General features: G+C 45.9%; 1 protein-coding gene across 6 annotated transcripts in view; it reads right to left on the bottom strand.

Moving 5' to 3' along the window:
- The window catches only part of CACNA1B (calcium voltage-gated channel subunit alpha1 B), a 164,065-nt gene that overhangs the window by 121,871 nt on the left and 20,350 nt on the right, over positions 1 to 21,844 (bottom strand). For all 6 annotated transcript variants that reach the window (XR_013994522.1, XM_081067367.1, XM_081067364.1 and 3 more), the window contains exons 4-6: positions 7,738 to 7,829; positions 6,344 to 6,496; positions 4,582 to 4,772 (exon numbers count right to left, since the gene is read on the bottom strand). Coding sequence is in view for 5 of the 6 variants with exons in the window: in XM_081067367.1 (XP_080923493.1) it covers positions 4,582 to 4,772; positions 6,344 to 6,496; positions 7,738 to 7,829 (436 nt within the window). In the remaining variant the exon portion in view is untranslated. The remainder of the gene's footprint in view (positions 1 to 4,581; positions 4,773 to 6,343; positions 6,497 to 7,737; positions 7,830 to 21,844) is intronic.

Here is a 21,844-nt window from a genome sequence, read left to right as displayed (position 1 = left end):
CTGATATGATTCTACACATACGTATAGGAAAAAGTTTAAGATAATTATATTATAAATCGGGGTAGGTAAAGAAATGTAAAGAAGTTAAGGTTTACACACTTCACTTGAAATGGTGAAACAATGACAGCAATAGACTGACACACACACACACACACACACACACACACACACACACACACATCAGTAGACACATTACTTTCAAGTGTCCACAAAACATATGTTGAGATAGATCATATCCTGGGCCAAAAAACAAGCCTCAACAAATTTTTTAAAATTGACATTTTTTTTCAAATTCAGTGTACTCTCTAACCATCATAGAATCAAACTAGAAATGAGTAACAGAAAGATCACAGGAAACTCTCCAAACGCAAAGTAAACAAAACAATTTTAAATAATCCATGAGTCAAAGAAGAAGTCTGAAGGGAACTTTTAAAATACATTGAACTGAATGAAAATGAAAATACAATACATCAAATTTGAAGGACACAGCTAAAGTAGTGCCAAGAGGGAAATTTATAGCGCTAAATACATATATTTATTACAAAATAGGAAAGGTCTCAAATCAATAATCTAAGCTTACACCTGAAGCAGTTAGAGGAAGAGTAACATAAACACAAATCAAGCAGAAAAAAGTAAACAATAAAGACAAAAGCAGAAATCAATAAAATTTAAAACAAAAACAACAGAGAAGATCAATTAAAAACAAAATTGGTCTTTGGAAAAACTCAGTTGACATGCCTCTAGCAATGCTGACCAAGGGGAAAAAGAGGGAAGACACAAACGGTCACTATCAGGACTGAAACGGGCCGTCACTGCAGGCCCAGCAAACATCAAAGGATCATGAATACCACAAACGACTCTACATACATTTAACAATGTGGATGAAACAGATCAGTTTCTCAAAAAACAGACTATCACAATTCACACAATATAAAATAAATTTAATAGTCTCTTAATTAAGGAAAGTGAAATTATCATTTTAAAACTTTCCCCTAAACTATCCCAAAAAGGGATAGATATATTGATGGAATAGAGTTGATGATCTAGAAATAAACCCTTACATTTATGATCAACTGATTTTTTAACAAGGTGCCAAAACAATTCAGTGGGGAACGAAGAGTCTTTTCAACAAATGGTGCTGGGACAACTGGGGATCCACACACAAAAGAAAGCAGCTGGACCCCACCTCACTCCATGTACAAAAATTAACTCAAAATGGATCATAGACCTAAATACAAAAGCAAAAAGTAGAAAAATCTTAAAAGAAAACATAGGAGTAAATCTTCATGATTTTGGATTAGGTAATGGATTCTTAGAGCTCCAACAGCACAAGTGGTAAAAAGAAAAATGGAAAAACTGTACTTCATCAAAATAAAAATCTTTTGTACGTCAAGTGAAACCATCTAGAAAGTGAAAAAACTACCCACAGAAGGTGAGAAAAAGTTTGCAAATCATGTGTCTGACAAAGTCTGGATCCATAATATAAATCTTTCAGGTGAATAATAAAATGACAAGTAGCCCAATTGTAAGATGGGCCAAGTCTCTGATTACATTCTCCAAAGAAGATGTGTAAGTGGTGTAGGGAGCACATAAAGGGTGGTTGACGTCCTGAGTCATCAGGGGCTGCAAACCAAAGCCGAAGCGAAACACCGTGCCACTGACACAGACCTAGTGTCTAGAATATGTGACAACTCCACAGTGGAAGAACCATCCAAGCAGACCGTGGGCAATGCTATAGAGATATTTCAGTGGAGACGGTGCCCATGGCAAAGAGGTATGAACGAAGCTTGCCATCATGTGAAGCGCAGCCACACCACAATGACACGTCACCACACACGTATCGGAATGGCTGAAGTGAAAATCGTGACACCACCACCAAATCCTCACCAGTCCTCCGCCCCTCCTCGGCCTGCCTCACCCCTCCTCCTCTCCTCTCCCCTCTGCCCCACCCCTACTCTCTTCCCCCACCCAACCCCTCCCCACCTCTCCTCCCTCCTCCTCCCCTCTCCTCTCCTCCCCACTTCTGCCCACTCTTCCTCCTCCTCAGCTGGGTCAAGCTGCTGCCCCCTGGGCCACCAGAGTAGGGGAGAGGAAAGGGGCAAGGCGAGTGGCTCCTGGCATCCGTCCGCTGACAGGACCTACTGCTGACTCGCCTCTCACAGGGCAGTCTGGGGCTCCCTCCAGGACTCCTCCACTGGACTGCAGTTACTTCTCAAAGTGCAGGCGCGCCTTTTCTCCTCCAGCGGGGGAGCCCCAGGCCACTGCCCGGTTCCCAGCAGTTCGCACTGAGCAGACCCCACCATCCCCGGTCAGAATGTCGAAGGGCTCCTGGCTACAGCCAGTCCCCGACAGACACTCACACGCCCCCTCCTAACACCCAGTGTCCTCTCCACCTGCGTCTGGGCTGCAGCTGCAGATCCACACCTCCTGCCCTGAAGTCCAAGCATCACTGCTCGGACCTCTGCTCCAGGGTGGCACGAAAGCCCCTCTCCTTGGGCTCTCCCTCCAGAATCTCCTCTTGTTAGGTCTCTGAATGTTAGAGACTTTGACTTCATGTTAGGTCTCTAAAGGTTAGGACTCAGACACCTTGACTTACAGACAGAGCCACGTCTGCAAGGAAAACAACAAACTGTCTGCTGGCCTGCAGCTGCAGGCAGAGCCAAACTTGTGATAATAGAAAACACCACCAAACAGCTACTGGCCTACAGGCAGTCAACATTTTCTGTTCAAATAATGCTACCCTGTCAGCACAGTTGCTATAAATCCCCCTCACCTACTCCTTCGAGGCTGCAAGTCTCCTTTAGACGTGCAGCCCAGGCTGCAGCCGTCTGTTCAGCCGACAGACTTTCTCTTAGATTTTCTTAAACTTTCTTAACTTGCCTGACCGTGCATATTCCTTTACCGGCTGACTTATCACCTTCAAAATGCCTGTCTCATCTCCAGCTACCACCTTGCTGGCTCTCGCTGTGGACGGTGAGCCGGCTCTCGCGCCAGCTGCACAGCTCACCTCCGTCACTGCATCCTGCTGGCCTGCCAACCCCCCAAGGCACCAGCCCATCGCAACTGCACATCTGGCTTCCAGACGCCCCAGGCCTTGCTTTCCCAGAGCCCTCTCACTGGTCCCCAGCCCCTCATCCTCATTTCTTTGTGTCACAGCAGTTGCTGTCACTGGGCCCTGGTTACTGAATGCCTCCTGCTCACCACTGGACAAGCAGCATGTGGAAGTGCCCAGCACCCTGTGGCCCTTCCCTGATGGCTACCTCCTGCCCCAGGACCTGCTTCCTGCCCAGCCCCTCCCCCTTGGACAGAGACCCACCAGTCTGAGTCCCCAGAGCTTCTGGCCAAGCCCCAGGGAGCACTGAGGCGGCAGAGACAGGCTCAGGCAGGCCCTCGTTGGGGTGGGGCTGGCAGGGACGTGGCCAGCTCAGACCTATTTTTAGGGTCCATCTTTGTGGAAATTGTTCCTTGATCGGCTGTAGGGAGAGAACAGCCAAGCTCCTCGTCACGGCCTTTGTCCTCATTCTTTTTCCCCTCGATCAAACAGAGTTGTCAGCAGACGCAACTCCCACTCCACAGAGGGACCTTGGGCCAGCTTCTCCTGCAGTCCTCACGTGCACTGAGCCAGCGCCTGCTGCATGCCCAGCCCTGAGGTGCAGCTGGGTCTGCACGAGCCCACGCAGGACACAGCGCAGAGGGTCCCAGTGTGTGCCCTTCCTCCTGCCCACTGTCACGCCACCAGCACAGGGCTGCAGGAGCTTGCAGCCCACACCCCACCTGGGCCCCAGTTGACAGATTCAAAGTGAAGCACCGTGTGCTCCAGGGTCCCACCCCTGGGCACAGAGGCTACCAGCCAGGCCTTCCCACCAGGGTCCTGGCTCCCGGGCGTGATCCTTCTCCACCTCCCACAGCCCCAAGGTACTAGCTTAATTGTCCTCACGCCTTGAAGGATGATGGGGCTCCCAGGCCAAAGGGAGCAGGTGGGGGGCCACCAGAACAATAAAGACAGAGGACTGCTCAGGGGGAAGGAAGGTGGGCGTGACGTGGGTGACCTGGCACCCCAAGGCTTATCCCCAATTTCTGTCACGGGCACCAGACCCCAACTGCCCTGCACTGCTGAGATGGCTGCCATCCTGACGACACTGAGGAGACCAGAACGTCAGTGCCAGAGACACAAGGGAAGGAAGACAAAGTGCACGACAGGCTCCCTCTCAAGAGGCCAGCAGCGGGAGCAGCTTCCTGACCCAGCCCAGCGTGGCCCTGCGCCCTGCCTGCTGCTCACGGCTCACCCGACAGCCCAGAGCCAGCGAGAGGCCCCGGCCCATGTCCCTTCCTCCGTCCAGAAGACCCAGCAGGGCGGACAGCTGGTGTCAGCAGTTGGCGCCCACCTCCGCGTCACCTTCTGTACGAAGGGTCTTAGAGTGATTCTGTCAGCTGATGGATAAAACGGCCCCCAGGGCCAGGGTCAAGAGTCTGAGTGGACCCTAGTGGAGCCTGAAGGAAGGACCTAGGCTGGGGAGAGGCTCTCAGGTCACAGGCGCCACTCCACGCGGGACCCCGGAGCGCCAGCCCGGAGGGACTCACGTTGTAGAGGATGTCGGTCCAGCCCTCCATGGTGATGCACTGAAACACCGTCAGGACAGCAAACAGGATGTTGTCGAAGTTCGTGATCCCGAAGTTGGGCCCGGGCCAGTACTCCCGGCACTCGGCACCGCCCTCACACAGCCGGGCAGGGGCCTCCCGGCCACACGGGAAGTCGCCCACTGGCTCTTTATCTGCGAGCACAGAGAGGTACACACGCCCCAGGCTCAGACACCCAGAGTGCTCCACCCCCCCGGACCGGCTGGGACGGGCGGGAACCAGGCCCCTCGGGAGCCCCCCCCCAACTCCCAACCGTCCTCGCACCCACACTGCTCCCTCCTCTTGCCTAGTCTCCTCCACCTGAGCTACCACCTACCTCTCGTCAGCCCTCCTCCAGGACTGGCACCTGCCTGTGGTCATTCAAACATGCTCAGGACTCACTGATGTCACACTCAAATCAACGAACTCCTAACCTCCAATCCCCCTGCCTCTCCAAGCTGACTTCTCTCGCTCTCAGCCAAACTGCCACCAAGACTCTCCTGACGTGCACAGCTGCCTCTCGCTCTGCAGCCCGTGCCAGGCTGGACTCAGCCCCCGAACATGTGTCCAGCTGGCAGGCAGGCCAAGCCACAGCCCCCAAACATGTGTCCAGAGGTGGCTGGGGCCCCAGCCAGGCCTCGGCGCCCGGCCGCACAGAGCGGACGTGCTCCCGCTGGCTGGCACCTGGCAGGCAGCCGGGGACCTACGGGGCAAAGCAGCGCTGATCTCTGCGTCCGATGCCAGCAGCGCCCCCGCAGTGCCGAGGCCACACCGCGTCAAGCCGGCGCACGTGTCACTGCACGGAGCCCGGGCCGTCAGAGCGACAGGCGCTGGGGCCCTGCCAGGGTGGAGCAGGTGCCCAGGTAGAACCGGGGGACAAGGCAGGCAGCGCGGGGCGAGCGGCCGCCGTGCCGGGAGACACTAGGTCCCGCAATCAGAACGGCCCGGCCTCCTCCGGCCACGTCCCGCACAGCTTTCCCTCTTGTTGTCGTGCCCTGCACGAGCCACGGCGCCCGGCCTTCACTGGGCTCGCGACTTTCGAGGGAAAGCTCAACACTGGAAGTATGGTGTTCACGGAAGTTGGAGGGAGTTTAAGAAAACGTGTTTGCATTTCCGGTTGGACGCGGGCGGTATAAGCATCACGACCGAAATCTTAGTAAGAGCGTCCTCTGCAGCGACCGGGGTGAGCGGACCGGCGCGGTGCCCCGTCCGCAGCGCAGAGCTCAGACCCGCGTGCGCCCCGCCCTTCCCCCCCGGCCACGCGGCCGCCCGGCAGCCTCAGCGCCGAGCGCGCAGGACCGGCCGGGGCGTCTGTGCGGGGCCGGGGGCGCTCAGACCGGCCCCGCCTCCGCCTCCGCCTCCGCCCCCGCCCCCGCCTCCGCACGGCCCGGCCACCAGGCGGTGTCCCTCTCACCCAGGGCCTTCCCGCGTCCCCCAGGAGGAGGCTCGGGGCTCCCGCCGCGGCCCGCAGCCCGCACGCCCGTCCGTGTCCCCGCCCTGCTTGTACCCGGCCCGGCCGGGCGGCCACGCAGCTCTGTTCACGCCGCCCCAGCCCGGGGGAGCGGCCCCACAGCGCTCCCGCCAAGCCCTCGTCGCCCTCCCGGGGGCCCCGCCCCCGCAGCGCCGCCTCTAGGGCCCGAGGCCGCGGGCGGCCGGCGTCGGCGTCCCCACCGGAAGTGGGCTCCGCCCCAGGCCGCAGGGCCTGCCGGAGGGCGCCGCGCCTCACCTGTGCTGTTGGGGAAGCAGGCCTTGTGGAACTTGCCCATGTAGAACTCCAGGCCGATGATGGCGAACATGAGGATGGCGAAGAAGAGCAGCAGCCCGATCTGCAGCAGGGGGACCATGGCCTTCATGATGGACTTGAGCACCACCTGCAAACCTGCGGCCAGAGCAGGCACAGCAGGCAGGTCAGGGAGCGGGGCGGCGGGGCCGGGGCAGGGCTGGGCGCCCCCGAGGAAGGGGCCGAGCGGGGGTGCTTGCGTGGGCCGCTGAGGGCGCTCGGGTGGGGCCAGACCACAGGGTCCTGGGGAGGGGTGCGGTGCGGGGTGCCAGAGCCCGAAGGCCGAACGGACAGTGTGGGCTGCGGACGTCCGCACAGCTATGGAGCGCTCAGGGCGGGGCGAGAACAGGGAGCCCTGACAGGGACGTGAGGGAATCCTGAGAGGGGAACGCGGGAGATTCTGGACGCTGAGAGCGGGGAATGACGGGAGGGACGAGCAGGGAATGACGGGAGGGACGAGCAGGGAATGACGGGAGGGACGAGCAGGGAATGCTGGGAGGGACGAGCAGGGAATGACGGGAGGGACGAGCAGGGAATGACGGGAGGGACGAGCAGGGAATGCTGGGAGGGACGAGCAGGGAATGCTGGGAAAGAAGAGCAGGGAATGCTGGGAGGGACGAGCAGGGAATGACGGGAGGGAAGAGCAGGGGTTCCCGGTACGCCCACCTCCTCAGGGAAAGAGAAGCAGAGGAGGTGCCCCTGACGGTGTTTTAACACTGACCATAGCGTGTGAGTGTGTCCAGGCCAGAGCGACTAGACAGAGGGAGACGACCCCCGCGACCCCCACTTCCAGCCTGGCCCCAGCCCGTGGACACACGCCTGCGCCTTTGCCTGGCAGGACCTTGGGGGACACAGCCCAGGTCCCCCCATCCAGGCCCTCAGGGAAACCGAACCCCAAACTGCAGTGAACAGGAGGAACCGGGGCCAGGGTGGCCTCTGGCTCCCGAGGTGGGCCCAGCGTCCCGTGCAGCCCAGGAGCGAGTCCGAACCTGCTCTCTGAGCAGCGGCCCTGCCCCACCGCCCAGGCCGACCTCTCCTCTGCCGTTTAATCCCAGAACAAGAAGTAAAGAGCTGGAAATACAGCAGAGGGGGTGAGGAGCAGCCGAGCTTCCGTCGCGCGCAGCCGAGTCCCGCTCTGGGCTCTCGTGCAGGACGGAGCGACTGGACAGGGCCAGCTCCCCTTCTTCACACCTGGCTCCCTGGGCTCGAGCAGCACGCTCAGGGGGGCCACGGCCGCGGCGCCCGGAGTAGGGGCGTGCCTGTGGCCGCGGCCGCGGCGGGCTGGGGAAGGAGGTCAGTGTCCGGGCAGGCTCGAGTCGCACTGCCTTCTCCAGACTCACTGGGAATCCCGGACACCAGCTTCAGGGGCCTGAGCACCCGCACAGCCCGCAGCGTCCGCAGGTCGAAGTCCGTGCCGGCCGTGGCAAGGATCCTGGCGGGGACGAAAGAGAAGAGTGAGGGCTTCCCGCCGCGCTGAGAAGACAACACAGCCCTCCGCCCACCTGTGTCCTCTCTCCCAAGAGCGTGGCACCTTGTGTCTCTGTCCCCCACCGTGTGCGCACGGGGCTGCCGCAGGCTGTGGGCCCTCACCAGTGCTGTTAGCGATGGCGGTCGCCAGCGTCACCATGCCTCCAGTTCAAAGGCATCGCCCTCGAGGAGACACTGGGTCTCTGGTCTGGCTTTGAGTCTCTCCTCCAACTGAGTCCAAGCCTGAACCACGTCCCCAAACCAAGCTCAACTGCAGTCCAAGCTGCCTCGTGAGAGGCAGTGACGAGTGGGCACAGGACTAAATGGGCTCGAGGGACCCCTGATCAGGCCCCTACCTGCCCTCGGTCACTTTATCTCAGGATGAAGTGGGAATAAGGGGTGGGAAGGTGGAATCGAGGGCTCAGAGGACTCAGAAAAACCACCCCAATCAGTTCCATTAGCATAAAAACATATTCCAACGTCTCCCATTTTTAAAACAAATGGAAGATCCCACATCCACCTCTTACCACAGCATGTTATTCTGCTCTCTTCACACCCAAACCCACTGAAACTGTCAGTCCTTGTTCTCTCCACTGCCTTACCTTTCCTCTTCTCTCTAGCTTTGTTCTACTAGGTTCCCACTGTTCCCCTGAAGTACTGTGTCAAACGTTCTTCTTGCCAGTTCAAATAGGTAAGTCTCCTTCTTCAAATGGTTTCTTCTCTTGCCCTTCGGTCAACTGTCTGGTTTTCCTCTTATGAGATTTTTTTTAAATTTTTTTTTTAAGAGGGTGCAGCTCACAGTGGCACATGAGAGGATTGAACCGGCAAGCTTGGTGTTATCAGTACCACACTCTAACCAACTGAGCTAACCAGCCACCCTCTGGTTTTCCTCTTAACTCCTTGGGAGCTGCTTCTAGGTGTCACTTGTCAGCTTTACCTTCAACACCAGACTCAAAAATTGGATGCCCCAGGGTGCACTCCATAGGGATCTACCCAATAGCTTTGAGAACCACTGTATGCTTATTTCTCCCAAACACACATATCTAGCTCAAATCTGAAATTCTGGGCTCATATATGCAAATGCCTTTTAAATATTTCCACTTAGATATCAAAAAAAGCATATCAAGCATTATATAATTAAAAACCTCTTAAACTTTCATGTAAGTATTTAAAATGTAATTTTTTTTTTTTAAGTACAGCATTGTTACATCATGGTAACAGACTAAAGAACTTTTGACTCTCACTCCTAATCTTGCTCCCTCCCCAGTCCTCCCGCTCTCAGTGACTAGTACTAGTCAACTGTTATTTATGCCAAAAGCAAGGCGTCATCCTAGAATCCGCTCTCTCTTACACTTCACATCCAATTCACCAACAATCCTGTTGGCTGTACCTTTAAAAAGCATCCTGGAATTTTGGTGAAGAAGGCTTTGTGTCACTCTAAATATACTGGAGTGAGGAATAAAATTAGAGATAGAGCAGGGTCAACAATAAGATAAGACTCTCAGGAGGAAAGAAAAGAAGGACATCAAGAACATTTTTTCAAACAAAATTCCACAGGACATGAGAAAATCCAATGCTAAGAGAGACATTCAACTATTGGAATTAACTAGTGGAAGATAAATTTTGTTCAGATGAAATCAAATTATGAAACAAAAACAAGCAAAAACAGGTATTTTAAAATCTAGCTAAAAGTCTTGGCAATAAACATATAGTTATTGAAATGATGTCAGTAACAACAATGAATCATGCTAATGGCTGGAGAACATGGTTTGAGTGTATTAATGGTTTAGAAAATAGTGGTAAGGAATTCACCCACAGACATCGAAAAGACAGAAAAACAATGAGAGAAAAGTTAAATGATATGGAGGTTAGGTCATATATCCAACACACATCAAATGTGAGTTCCAAAAGAAGAGAAGGCAGCATATGATGAAGAATCAACATTTGAAGAGATAACAGATGAGAAGTTTCAGAATGAAAGACTCGAATTCTCAAATGTAAAGTTCACTACAAGTACCAATCAAATATAGCAAATACATCCAACTAAAAACAGTGTGAAGAACTGCAGAATGTTAAGCATAAAAAGAGGTCTTAAAAGCTGCCAGGAAGAAAAGGTAAAATATCTACCAAAAAAAGGATAATTAAAAGTAGAGAAAACTTCACCTCAGCAAAAATATGTGCTAGAAGTAATACCTTCAAAATCAACAGAAAAATACTTGTCATCTTGGAACTTTATATGCAATTAAACTGTCAAAGAAGAGTAAGGGCAAACTACATCAAAATTACAACTAAACCACAGAACAACCATCACTGAGAACCGCCTGAAGTCTAGCAGAACCAGAGTCCTACCTGTAAGAACAGACAGAAGAAGCCAGATGGAGACTGGTAGGAGGGGCAGAGACACAGAACAGGCTGGTTCCACATCCACGTGTGGTGCTTAAAAATCAGAGGTCTCAGCTGTGGAGGCCCCCCATGAGGAGTGAGGGGTCCCAGCCCCACACCAGGCTCGCCAGCCCACGGTTTCAGTGCCAGGGAGAGAAGTCCTCATGACTCTGGCTGTGAAAACCAGTGGCTTACCTACTGACAGACTCACTCACTTTGAGGTCCAGTGCTGGGGCAGCAGCTTGAAAGGCACAAGAGACACACAGAGGGGAACTAAGTGCCTAGCTCTAGGACGAGGGCAGGAGGAGCAGCTTTCTCCCTGACAGAGATGCTGGCAGGAGCCATTGCTTCTTTGCTGTCTTCCCCCCACCTAGACTGCAGGTGCAGGCAGGCACCTATCAGACTCTCCATCAACCTGGCTAACACTGTTTGTTGTGCCCTGGTAATAGCGAGACCCCACTCCACCCAATTTGCAGGCCAACCCAAGCCACTTCCAGTGGCTTTTCCATACAAACAGCCTGTCTTGGCTCATGCTGTGAACTTTCCTAAAATCTCTCAAAGATTCACAAACCCCAAACAAGCAGCATCTGGTCTCAACATGCCCCGACCTCTTGTTAAGCAGCCCCAAGCCCAGCATTGGCGGCAGGCAGCCTTGGCTCAGGGCTTGTCCTCTCGAGGCACCTCCAAGCCTCGCTCAGGTGGCAACCATCTGAAGATTACTTTGTAGCTCATACCAAGTGGCCCCTGGCATGGCAGACGCAGTGGCTGACCTTGGCCAGCACCAAAGTCCCTCTCAAGAGGCCCCAGGGACCAACACACCCAGTGGCCAGCTACAGACCACACCAGAGCACCACCAAACCTCCTCCACAGATGACACATCCACAGGTTGGGCAGGGACCAGAGCCTCACTAAAGCAAATCCTGCTCCATAGGGTCAGCCCCTGCACAATGGCTCCTCCACTGTAATCACGGCCAGTCCTCACAGCCAATCAGCTGGTGTCATTCCCTCTCATTAACGTGTGTCATGCAGGGACTCATGCAGCGTTCCCTGGTCCCTCTCCCCACATAAGAACGCAGGATATGGTGAGGCCAAAAAGGAACACCCAGTGAGCCATAGGTAGGGGAGTCACACCACTATAGTCTCACTGGTGGCCAGGTTGGAGACACAGGAAGCAGGAGCCACACGATCCGCAACCTGCTGTCCACTTCTCTCTGCCAACCGACCCCACTTCCTAGCTGCAATCCGCCGTGCTAACTGCAATCTGCTCTTGCTAACTCAGCCACCATCTTCTTGCTAGCCCCCATGTTCTGCTAGCGTAGCCACGGCAGTTATGTTAGTGGCCAATGGCTCACTGGTTACAGCTGACGGCCAACTAGCCACAGCTGACGGCCATCCAATCACAGTTGATGGCCATTTACTACCTGAGTCAGCACCTTTCCACGTGGGGCCGAGAGCCTGGAAACTGCACTCCTGGCTCTGTCCCCACAACGTGCCAACAGCAATTAAGGCCCAACTACAACAGGACACACACAAACCTACACAAGGGACACACCTGGAACATCTGGCTCAGGTAACCAGGGAGACTTTGTCATTGGGCGACAAGACACTTACTACATAAGGCCACTCTACTCAGTCCAGGAGACATAGTAGTCCTACCTAATATATAGAAACAAACAGAGAAAGGCAGCCAAAACGGGGAGACAAAGAAACATGTCCCAAATGAAAGAACAGAACAAGACTCCAGAAAAAGAGCTAAACAAAATGGAGATAAACAATCTACCAGGTACAGAGTTCCAAACACTGATTATAAGGATGCTCAATGATCTTAGGGAGAATTTCAACAAAGAGACAGGAAACATAAAATTGGATAAAGAGGGCAGCCGGTTGGCTCAGTTGGTTAGAGCGCAGTGCTCCTAACACCAAGGTCGCCGGTTTGATTCTCACATGGGCCAGTGACTTGTGCCCTCCACAACTAGACTGAAAACAATGACTTGACTTGGAGCTGAGCTGCGCCCTCCACAACTAGATTGAAAAAACAAAAAACAATGACTTGACTTGGAGCTCATGTGTCCTGGAAAAAACACACTGTTCCCCAATAAAAAAAAAAAAAATTTAGATGGAGAAAAAACACCCAAAATGAACCAGTCAGAAATACAATAACTGAAATGAAGAATGCACTAGAAGGAATCACCAGCAGATTAGATGAAGCAGAGCATCAAATCAGCAATTTAGAAGACAAGGAAGCAGAAAACACCCAATAAGAACAGCAAAAAGAAAAAAGATTTCAAAAACATGAGGATTGTTTAAGAGACAGCTGGGAAAACAACAAGCGTAACAACATTTGCATCATAGGGGTACTAGAAGGAGAAGAGAGAAAGCAAAGGATTGGGAACCTATATGAATAAATAATGACAGAAGCCTTTCCTAACCTTGTGAAGGAAATAGACATACAATCCCAGGAAGCACAGAGTCCCAAACAAGATGAACCCAAACAGGCCCACACCAAGACACATTATAATTAAAATGGCAAAGGTTAAAGACAAAGAGAGAATCTTAAAAGCAGCAAGAGTAAAGCAGTTAGTTACCTACAAGAAGCTCCCATAAGACTGTCAGTTGATTTCTCAACAGAAACTCTGCAGGCCAGAAGGGACTGGCAGGAAATATTCAAAGTGATAAAAAGCAAGGACCCACAACCAAGATTACTCTACCCAGGAAAGCTGTCATTTAGAATCATAGGTGAGATAAAGAGCTTCCCAGACAAGAAAAAGCTAAAGGAGTTCATCACCCTAAACCAGTATTACAGGAAATGTCAAAGGGACTTCTTTAAGAAGAGGAAGAAAAAAGATTTTAAAAGTATGGATAATAAAATGGCAATAACTACGTATCTATTAATAATTACTTTAATGTAAATGGATTAAATGCTCCAATCAAAAGACATAGGAAAGCTGAATGGATAAGAAAACAAGACTCTTTCATATGCTGCCTACAAGACACTCATTTCAGGTCGAGAGACACACACAGACACCCATTTCAGGTCGAGAGACACACACAGACTGAAATAAAGGGATGGAAAAAGATATTTCATGAAAATGAAAATGAAAAATAAAAGCTGGGGTAGCAATACTTACATCAGGCAAAATAGACTTTAAAGCAAAGGCTATATAGCAAAGGACAAAGAAAGACCCAGCAATCCAACTTCTGAGTATTTATCCAAAGAAACCCAAAACACTAATTCAAATAGACATAGGCATCCATATTTTCATTGCAGTGTTATTTACAATAGCCAAGATATGGAAGCAATGTAAGAGTCCATCAATAGATGATTGGATAAAGAAGATATGGTACATATATACAATGGAGTATTACTTAGCCATGAAAAAGAATGAAATCTTGCCATCTGCAACAACATGGATGGACCTAGAGGGTATTATACAGCGTGAAATAAGTCAGACAGAGACAGACAAATATCATATGATTTCACTTGTATGTGGAATCTAAAAAACAAAATAGACGAACAAACAAAACAGAAACAAACTCACAGATACGGAGAACATTTTGATGATTGCCAGATGGGAGGGGGTTGAGGGGATGGGTGAAAAAGGCGAAAGGAGTTAGAAGAACAAACTGGTGGTTACAAAATAGTCACAGGGATGTAAAGTACAGCATAGGGAATATAGTCAATAATATGGTAATAACTATGTATCGTTCCAGGTGGGTACTAGACTAGTCAGGGGGTCACTTCATAAGTTATACAAATGTCTAACCACTATGCTGTACAGCTGAAACTCATATAATACTGTATTTCAACTGTAATTGAAAACTAAAAAATTATTTTAAAATAAACAAATAAAATAAAAACACTGAGGGCAAAATAAGCATATTTTCAGATATAAAATAAGTCATCACCCCAGACCCTCAGTAAAACAACATGAAAACTGAACCCAAGGGGAATGCATAGTACACAAGAACAATGGTAGGCACAGAAAATATTTTAAGTAAATTTAATCATTAATTGCTTTTTAAAATTATGACATCCAGTTTTTCATTCTTTTGTGTTTATTTTCTATATGTGAAACTAACAATTTACGCAACAATAAAAATATTTACAGAAGGGGCTGTTCCATGTGTACTTGCATCAAACTGTAACAGCGGCTCACACGCTCTTCCCTGTGTTAGGCCCGGGCGTGGCCAACATTTTCTGTAAACAGCCAGTTAGTAAACATTTAGGCTTTGTGAGTCACAAGGACTGTGTCCCAGCCACTCAACTCTGCTATCGTAGCATAAAAACAGCCATAGGTAATATGTAAATGAATGGACAAGGCTGTGTTCCAATAAAACTTTATTTATAAACACAAGCTGTCAGACAGATGGGCTGTAGTTTGCTGACCTCTGTGCAAGACAAATGTATAATTACAAATATATGGTTAAAATGTTAAGAATATCAGGTAAATGGATAGAAATACAATCTATTTCAAAACTAGCAGAGGAGGAAAAGGTGTGTGGGGATCAGGAAATAGAGAACATTTTGTCAAGCTACAGAAGTCAGAAAAAGACCCCCCAAAAGAACGCAAAGAAAGGATATAAGGAGGAAACACAAAATAAGATATTAGAATTAAATCCACATATCAATAATCACGATAAATATATATTAATTTTAATTTCCTATTAAAGCACAGATTGTTAAATTCGGGTGTTTAAAAGTCCAACTGCATGCTACTTATGAGAGACACACCTGAAAAAATACAGAAATGTTGGAATAAAACAGATTAAAAAAGCATACACTAAGTAAATACTATAGAAAAGGAAGTTGGTATAGTAACTAAAGACAAAATAGAATTGGAGACAAAAAGTAGTAACAGGGCTAAAGAAAGGCATAATATATAATATTAAAAGGAAAATTTCACCAAAAAATATGATCATCATTTATTTTAGGCACCCAAACTCATAAACTCAAAACAAATAATGAAAAAAATGAAAAACCCTCTAACAAAGCTCTTATCATAATCGGAAGGACTGAACACTAAATTTAGTACCACTGAATTTAGTAAGGCTAAATTAGCAGAAATTAAAACAAAGATGAAAACAAAATTAGCAGCCTTGACCCATTATGTAGTTCTAATCTTCTATAGCTTTTCATCTTATCTTATCTACATATTTATATATCAAAAGCTGCTCCTAACAAAGAGAATATACATTTTTGGAGTGCACTGGAATATCTTTGAAAATTGCCCACATCCTACATAACAAAAGAAGCCTCAGTAAATTTCAAAGAATTAGTAGCATAAATTATTGCATTTCTGCAACTAAACACATTTTAAAGAAAATGCACATGTATAGAAATCCTCAAAATACACAACTAAATAACTCATTAATTAAAGAAGTGACAACAGAAATTACCAAATATTTAGAACTCATGAACAACAAACATACTACATATTAAAATGTGTGGGGTTCAGTTAAAGTAATGTTTTAGGGGAAACTGTGATAATAAACTTAAGTGATTTTATTTTTTAAAAGATTGAAAATAAATAAACCAAGCCTCGCTATGTCTCAAGAATCTTTCAAAAGAACAGCAGAGTACAGAGAAAGTAGAAAAGTGGAAATAATAAAGATAAGAGTTGACATGGTTAAAATAGAAAATAGAGAAAGATAGCTGAATCTTTGAAATTTTAATAAAATGAACAAGCTTCCGGCAAGAATAATCAAGAAAAATGTTTACATATGAGCACACATGTGTACAGACACACACATATGCAGCTATACATAGTACTGCATGCATGTACAATGCACATTCATACACACACGTATGCACACGTGTACACATATGCACGATATATACATGTAGGGAAAATAACTACAAACAGAAGTGGTTTTTAGAATCACATGAGAATATTATTAACAATTTTATGCTGATAAACGTTAAAATTTGATGAAATGGATATATCTGCCAAAGTTCAAATTACCAAAAGTGACTGAAGAAGTAGAAAACCTGAATAATACAACCCTTGAACTGTTGTATTCGTTTTCTACTGCTTTATCAAAACTTACCACAAATTTAGTGACTTGAAATAGCACCCACTTACTAGCTCACAGTCTATAGGTCCGAAGTCAGGGCTCATCCAGGCTGGGTCCTCTGCTTGGGGTCTCACCAAGCTGAAATTAAGGTATCAGCCAGCTGCCTCCTCACCTGGAGGCCAAACTGGGGAAACTGAAGCTTCACAGCCCCTTCAGGTTGTCTGCAGTATTCCTTTCCTTACAGTAGGAATGGAGTCCATTATCTTGCTGTCAGCTGGGGACTTCCCTTAGCTCCTACAGGCCCCCTAACGTCCTTGACACCTGGCCCTTCAACAATCCCTGTCATGCTTCTGAACTCTCTGACTTTAGGAAGGGAACGATCTCTTTGAAGGGGTCACCTGATTAAGTCAGTCCCAGCTTAATAATCTCCCTGTTTGGCTAACTCAAAGTCAACTGGTTAGTAAAGTACTCACGGGGGCGATACCTCACACCCACAGGTCCATTCCACACTCAGGGGAGATTGCTGCACGCGTGTGCAGGCAAAGGAAGTGCATCGTGGGGGTCCTGTTAGAATTGTGCCTACTAAAGTGGATCTGGACTCAGGTTTCCTCGGCCAGAACATCAGGCCCAGCACAGATAATTCTATAAATCAACTCTTTCAAGAAGAAAATACAAGAAAAGCTCCCCAATTCATTTCATGATGCTAGTATAATTTTGATATCAAAAGTGAAAAAGAACAATAAAATTTTACACATATCTCAACTATAAACACAAATCTTAAATAAAGTATTAGTAAATAAAATTCAAAGGTACATATTTTAAGCGTATTAAAATGGCCAGTTGAGTTGTCATAGAAACATAAGAATAGTTTAATAGAAGGATGACTATTAATGTAACCACCACATCAAAAATCAAAATAAAAACCATATGATCATGTCAACAATCTCAGAAAAAATTATTTGATAAAATTTCAATATCATTCATGGTAAAAAAGAAAAGAACTAGAAATAGAAGGAAAGTTCCTTAAACTGACAATAGGTATCTACTAAAAACCATTGGGAGCAATTCTCTTTAAATTCAGGGATAATAGAAAGTATACCATTTGTCTCCTATGGAGCTCCTAGCCAAGGCAATAAGACAAGAAAAATGAGTAAAATATTTAAAGATTAGAAAGGAGGAAAGAAACTAACTCACAGATAATGTGATTTCTACAGAGAAAACTCAAAAGCATATACAGAAAAAAGATTTGAACTAATTAGAAAGTTCCACAAGATTATGAAATACCAAGTAAATATACAAAAATAAACTATTTTCATTTACAAGTAGAAAATACTACTTTTAAAAAGTATTGTTCTGATGTGTATGGGACTCCTTTCTGGGGTGAAGATGCTCTAAAATTAGATAATGATGATGCTTGCAAACTCTGTGACTATAGGTACTAAACTTCATTGAATTGTATACTTTAAAAGGGTGAATTTTATGTTGTGTGATTACATCTCAATAAAGCTTTCATAAAAATATTGTTTATAGTAGCAACAAACTCTATAAAGTATCTAGGAATAAACTCAATAAAATAAGAGCAATAATACTAAAAGTCACAAAACATTCTTGAAGAACAAAGAGGTAATAGAGATAAAATATGTTAATATGTGAGACAATTAACATCATTAGATGTCCGTTTTCCCCAAATTAATCTACAAATTCAATGCAATTACAGTAAAAATATTAACAGATCTTACATGTAGAAAACCCTAAATTTGTAGAAAATCCATCCAAAATTACCGTAACTAATGAATTCAGCAAAGTTTCAGGAGATAAAGTCAACACACAAAAAAAGTTGTATTTCTATACACTTGCAATGAGCAATCAAAAATTTTAAAAAATCCATTTACAATAGCATCAAAAGGAATAAAATACTTTGGAATAAAATTAACCAAGGAAGCAAAAGACTTGTACATTGAAAACTACCAAACATTGCTAAAGGAAATTAAAGAACACTAAACAAACAGAAAGACACCTTATGTTCATGAATTAGAAAACTTAATGTTGTTAAGATGTCCATATTACTCAAAGTAATCTATAGATTCAATGAAATCCCTATGAAAATTCCAATGATATTTTTTGCAGAAATAAAAGGACTCATCCTAAAATTAATATGGAATCTCAAGGGACCCTGAATAGCCAAAACAATCTTGCAAAAGAATGAAATTAGAGAACTCACATTTCCTGATTTCAAAACTTACTACAGTTTTCAGTGTATAATAGGTCCTTCACTTCCTCTGTTAAGTTTATTCCTAGGTATTTTATTCGTTTTGTTGTAATTGTAAATGGAATTGTTTTCTTCATTTCTTTTTCCAATATTTCATTGTTAGTATATAGAAACACAATGGATTTTTGTACATTGATTTTTGTATCCTGCAACTTTACTGTATTTGTTTTTATTTCTAATAGTTTTTTGGTGGAGCCTTTAGGGTTTTCTGTATATAGAACCACGTCACTTGCAAAAACATGTCAATTTGACTTCATTCCCAATTTGGATGCCTTTTATTAATAAAAGGATGCCTCTTATTTCTTTCTCTTGCCGGATTGCTCTGGCGAGGACACCCAGTACTATGCTGAATAACAGTGGTGATACTGGGCAACCTTGTCTTATTCCTGATCTTAAAGGAAAAGCCTTCAGTTTTTCACCATTTATGATGTTAGCTGCAGGTTTGTCATACATGAGCTTTGCTACGTTGAGACACTTTCCTTCTACACCCATTTTATTAAGTGTTATAGTTATCAATGGATGTTGTATGTTGTCAAATGCTTTTTCTACATCTATTGATATGATCGTATGTTTTTTATCCTTTATTTTGTTCATGTGTTGTACCACATCGATCGATGTGCGTATGGTTAGCCATCCTGCACCCCTGGAATGGATCCCACTTGATCGTGTATTATCTTTTTTTTTATTAGTTTCAGGTGCACAAGACAAGGTAATACTTAGACGTTTATCACTTATATCCCTCACACTGTGTGAACCCCCCCTCCCCCATCCACTGTCCCTCTGACATCACACACAGCCATTACATTTCCACTGTCTCTATTCCTAATGCTGTACTCCGCTTCTTGTAAGTATATACATACATATATATATATATATAATTATAGTTGGCATTCATTATTGTTCAGCTTCAGGTGTACAGTGCAGGTGTATTATCTTTTTAATGTATTGTTATTTGCAAACAACACCTCTGATAAGGGGCTAATACCAAAAATATGTAAAGAACTCATACAACTCAACAACAAAAAAACAAACAATCCAATTAAAAAATGGGCAGAGGACGTGAACAGATACTTCCCTCAAGAAGACATAGAAATGGCCAACACACATATGAAAAGATGCTCAACTCACCAGCTGTTAGGGAAATGCCAATCAAAACCATAATGAGATACCACCTCACACCCGTCCAAATGGCAACAAGACAAGTAATAACAAGTGTTGGAGAGACTATGGAGAAAAAGGAACCCTCATACACTATTGGTGGGAATGCAGACTGGTGCAGCCGTTATGGAAGGCAGTGTGGAGGTTCCTCACAAAATTAAGAATAGAATTACCATGCAATCCCTAAATGACCCAGCAATCCCTCTCCTGGGTATTTACCCCAAACATCAGAAAACATCTATCTGTAAAGATATATGTGCTCCAATGTTCCTTGCAGCTTTATTTACGGTGGCCAAGACGTGGAAACAACCAAAATGCCCTTCGATAGATGAATGGATAAAGAGGATGTGGTATGTATACACAATGGAATACCACTCAGCGGTAAGAAAAGATGAAATAGTGCCATTTGTGACAACATGGATGGATCTTGAGATTATCATGGCAAGGGAAATGAGTCAGATGGAAAAGGACAATAACCATATGATTTCACAGATATGTGGGATATAAAACAGAAAACAACACAAGAACAAACAAAACAAAACAAACAAACAAACTCAGTATGAAGGTTACCAGAGGGGAAAGGAAGAGGGGAAGATGAAGAGGATAAAGGGGGTCACATATGTGGTGACGGAAGGAGACTAGACTTTGGGTGGTAAGCACACGATGCAATAGACACATGATGGATTATAAAATTGTACACTTCAAACTCATATAATGTTCTTAACCAATGTCACCCCAATAAATTTATTTTTAAAAATTGCTAGACACTTACTGCAAAACTACGTTAATCCAAACAATGTGTAACTGGCACAAGGACAGACACACTGACCAACAGAACGGAATAACAACCCAGAAACAAATCCTCACATACAAGGAATTGATTTGCAACAGGAGTGCCAAGACCATTCAGTGGGGAAAAGACAGTCTTTTCACCAAATTCTGCTGGGGAAAGTGGAGATCATCTACAGGCAAAAAAAAAAAATTAAGCTTGACCCTTATCTTATACCACATACAAAAAGTAACTCAAAATGGATCAAAGATTGAAATATAACACCTTAAACTATTAAACTCTTAGAAGAAAATATAAGAGAAAATCTTCACGACATTGAATTTGGCAGTGCTTTCTTGGACAAAACACCAAAAGCATGGGCAATAAAAGAAAAATACCTAAATTGGAGTTCATCAAAACTTAAAACTTTAATATATCAAAGGACAATATCAGGAGAGTGAAAGAGACAACCTAAAGAATGGGAGAAAATATTTGGAAATCATGTATCTAATAAAGAATTAGCATCTAATAATACAACTCAACAACAACAAAAAACCCAATTTTAAAACAGGCACAGGACTTGAATGGATATTCCTCAAAAAATATATGCAAATGGCCAATAAGCACATGAAAAGATGCTCGAAATCACTAATCATTAGAAAAATGCAAATCAAATGAGGTACCGCCCAACACCCAGTAGGAAGGTTAAAGTCTAAAAAGAAAGGAAAATGGAGAGACTGGAAAATTGGGCACTGTAGGTGGGGATGGAAATGGTGCAGCCACTGAGGAAGCGATTCCACTTCCAGGTAAATCCCCAAAGGAACTGGAAGCAGGGTCTCGGAGAGATGTTTGTACACCCAGGTTCACAGCAGCGGGATTCACTAGCTAAATGTGGTAGCTAAATGTGGGTGGCACTCAAGTGCCCCTGAACGGATGGATGAGGCAGCACATGCAGCGTATACCTACAGTGGAGCGTCAGCCTTAGAAGAGGAAAGGATGAAATGGGAAGAGCCTTGAGGACATGATGCTCAGTGAAACCAGCCTGTCACAGAAAGACAAGTGCTGTGTGATTACCCTTGGGAGAGGCCCTTCGAGACAGAAGGTGGATGGTGGTCGTCAGGGGCTGAGGGAGGGCGGTGGGGAGTTATTATTTAATGGGGACAGAGCTTCAGATTTGCAAGATGAAAAGAGTTATGAAGATAGGTGGTGGTGGTCGTTGCACAATATTATAAATATATTTAAAACCACTGAACTAACTGTACACTTAGTAATGATTAAGATGGTAAACTTTATGTTATGCGTATTTTGCCACAATTTTAAAAATTGGAAAATAAAAAAAGTACAGAAAGCAAACTTTAAAACTTTGGGGGGAAAAAATTAAGAGAAC

This window comes from Rhinolophus hipposideros, assembly GCF_964194185.1.
Source record: "Rhinolophus hipposideros genome assembly, chromosome: 11".
Lineage (NCBI taxonomy): Eukaryota > Metazoa > Chordata > Mammalia > Chiroptera > Rhinolophidae > Rhinolophus > Rhinolophus hipposideros.
This window is presented reverse-complemented; position numbering and strand designations above follow the sequence as displayed.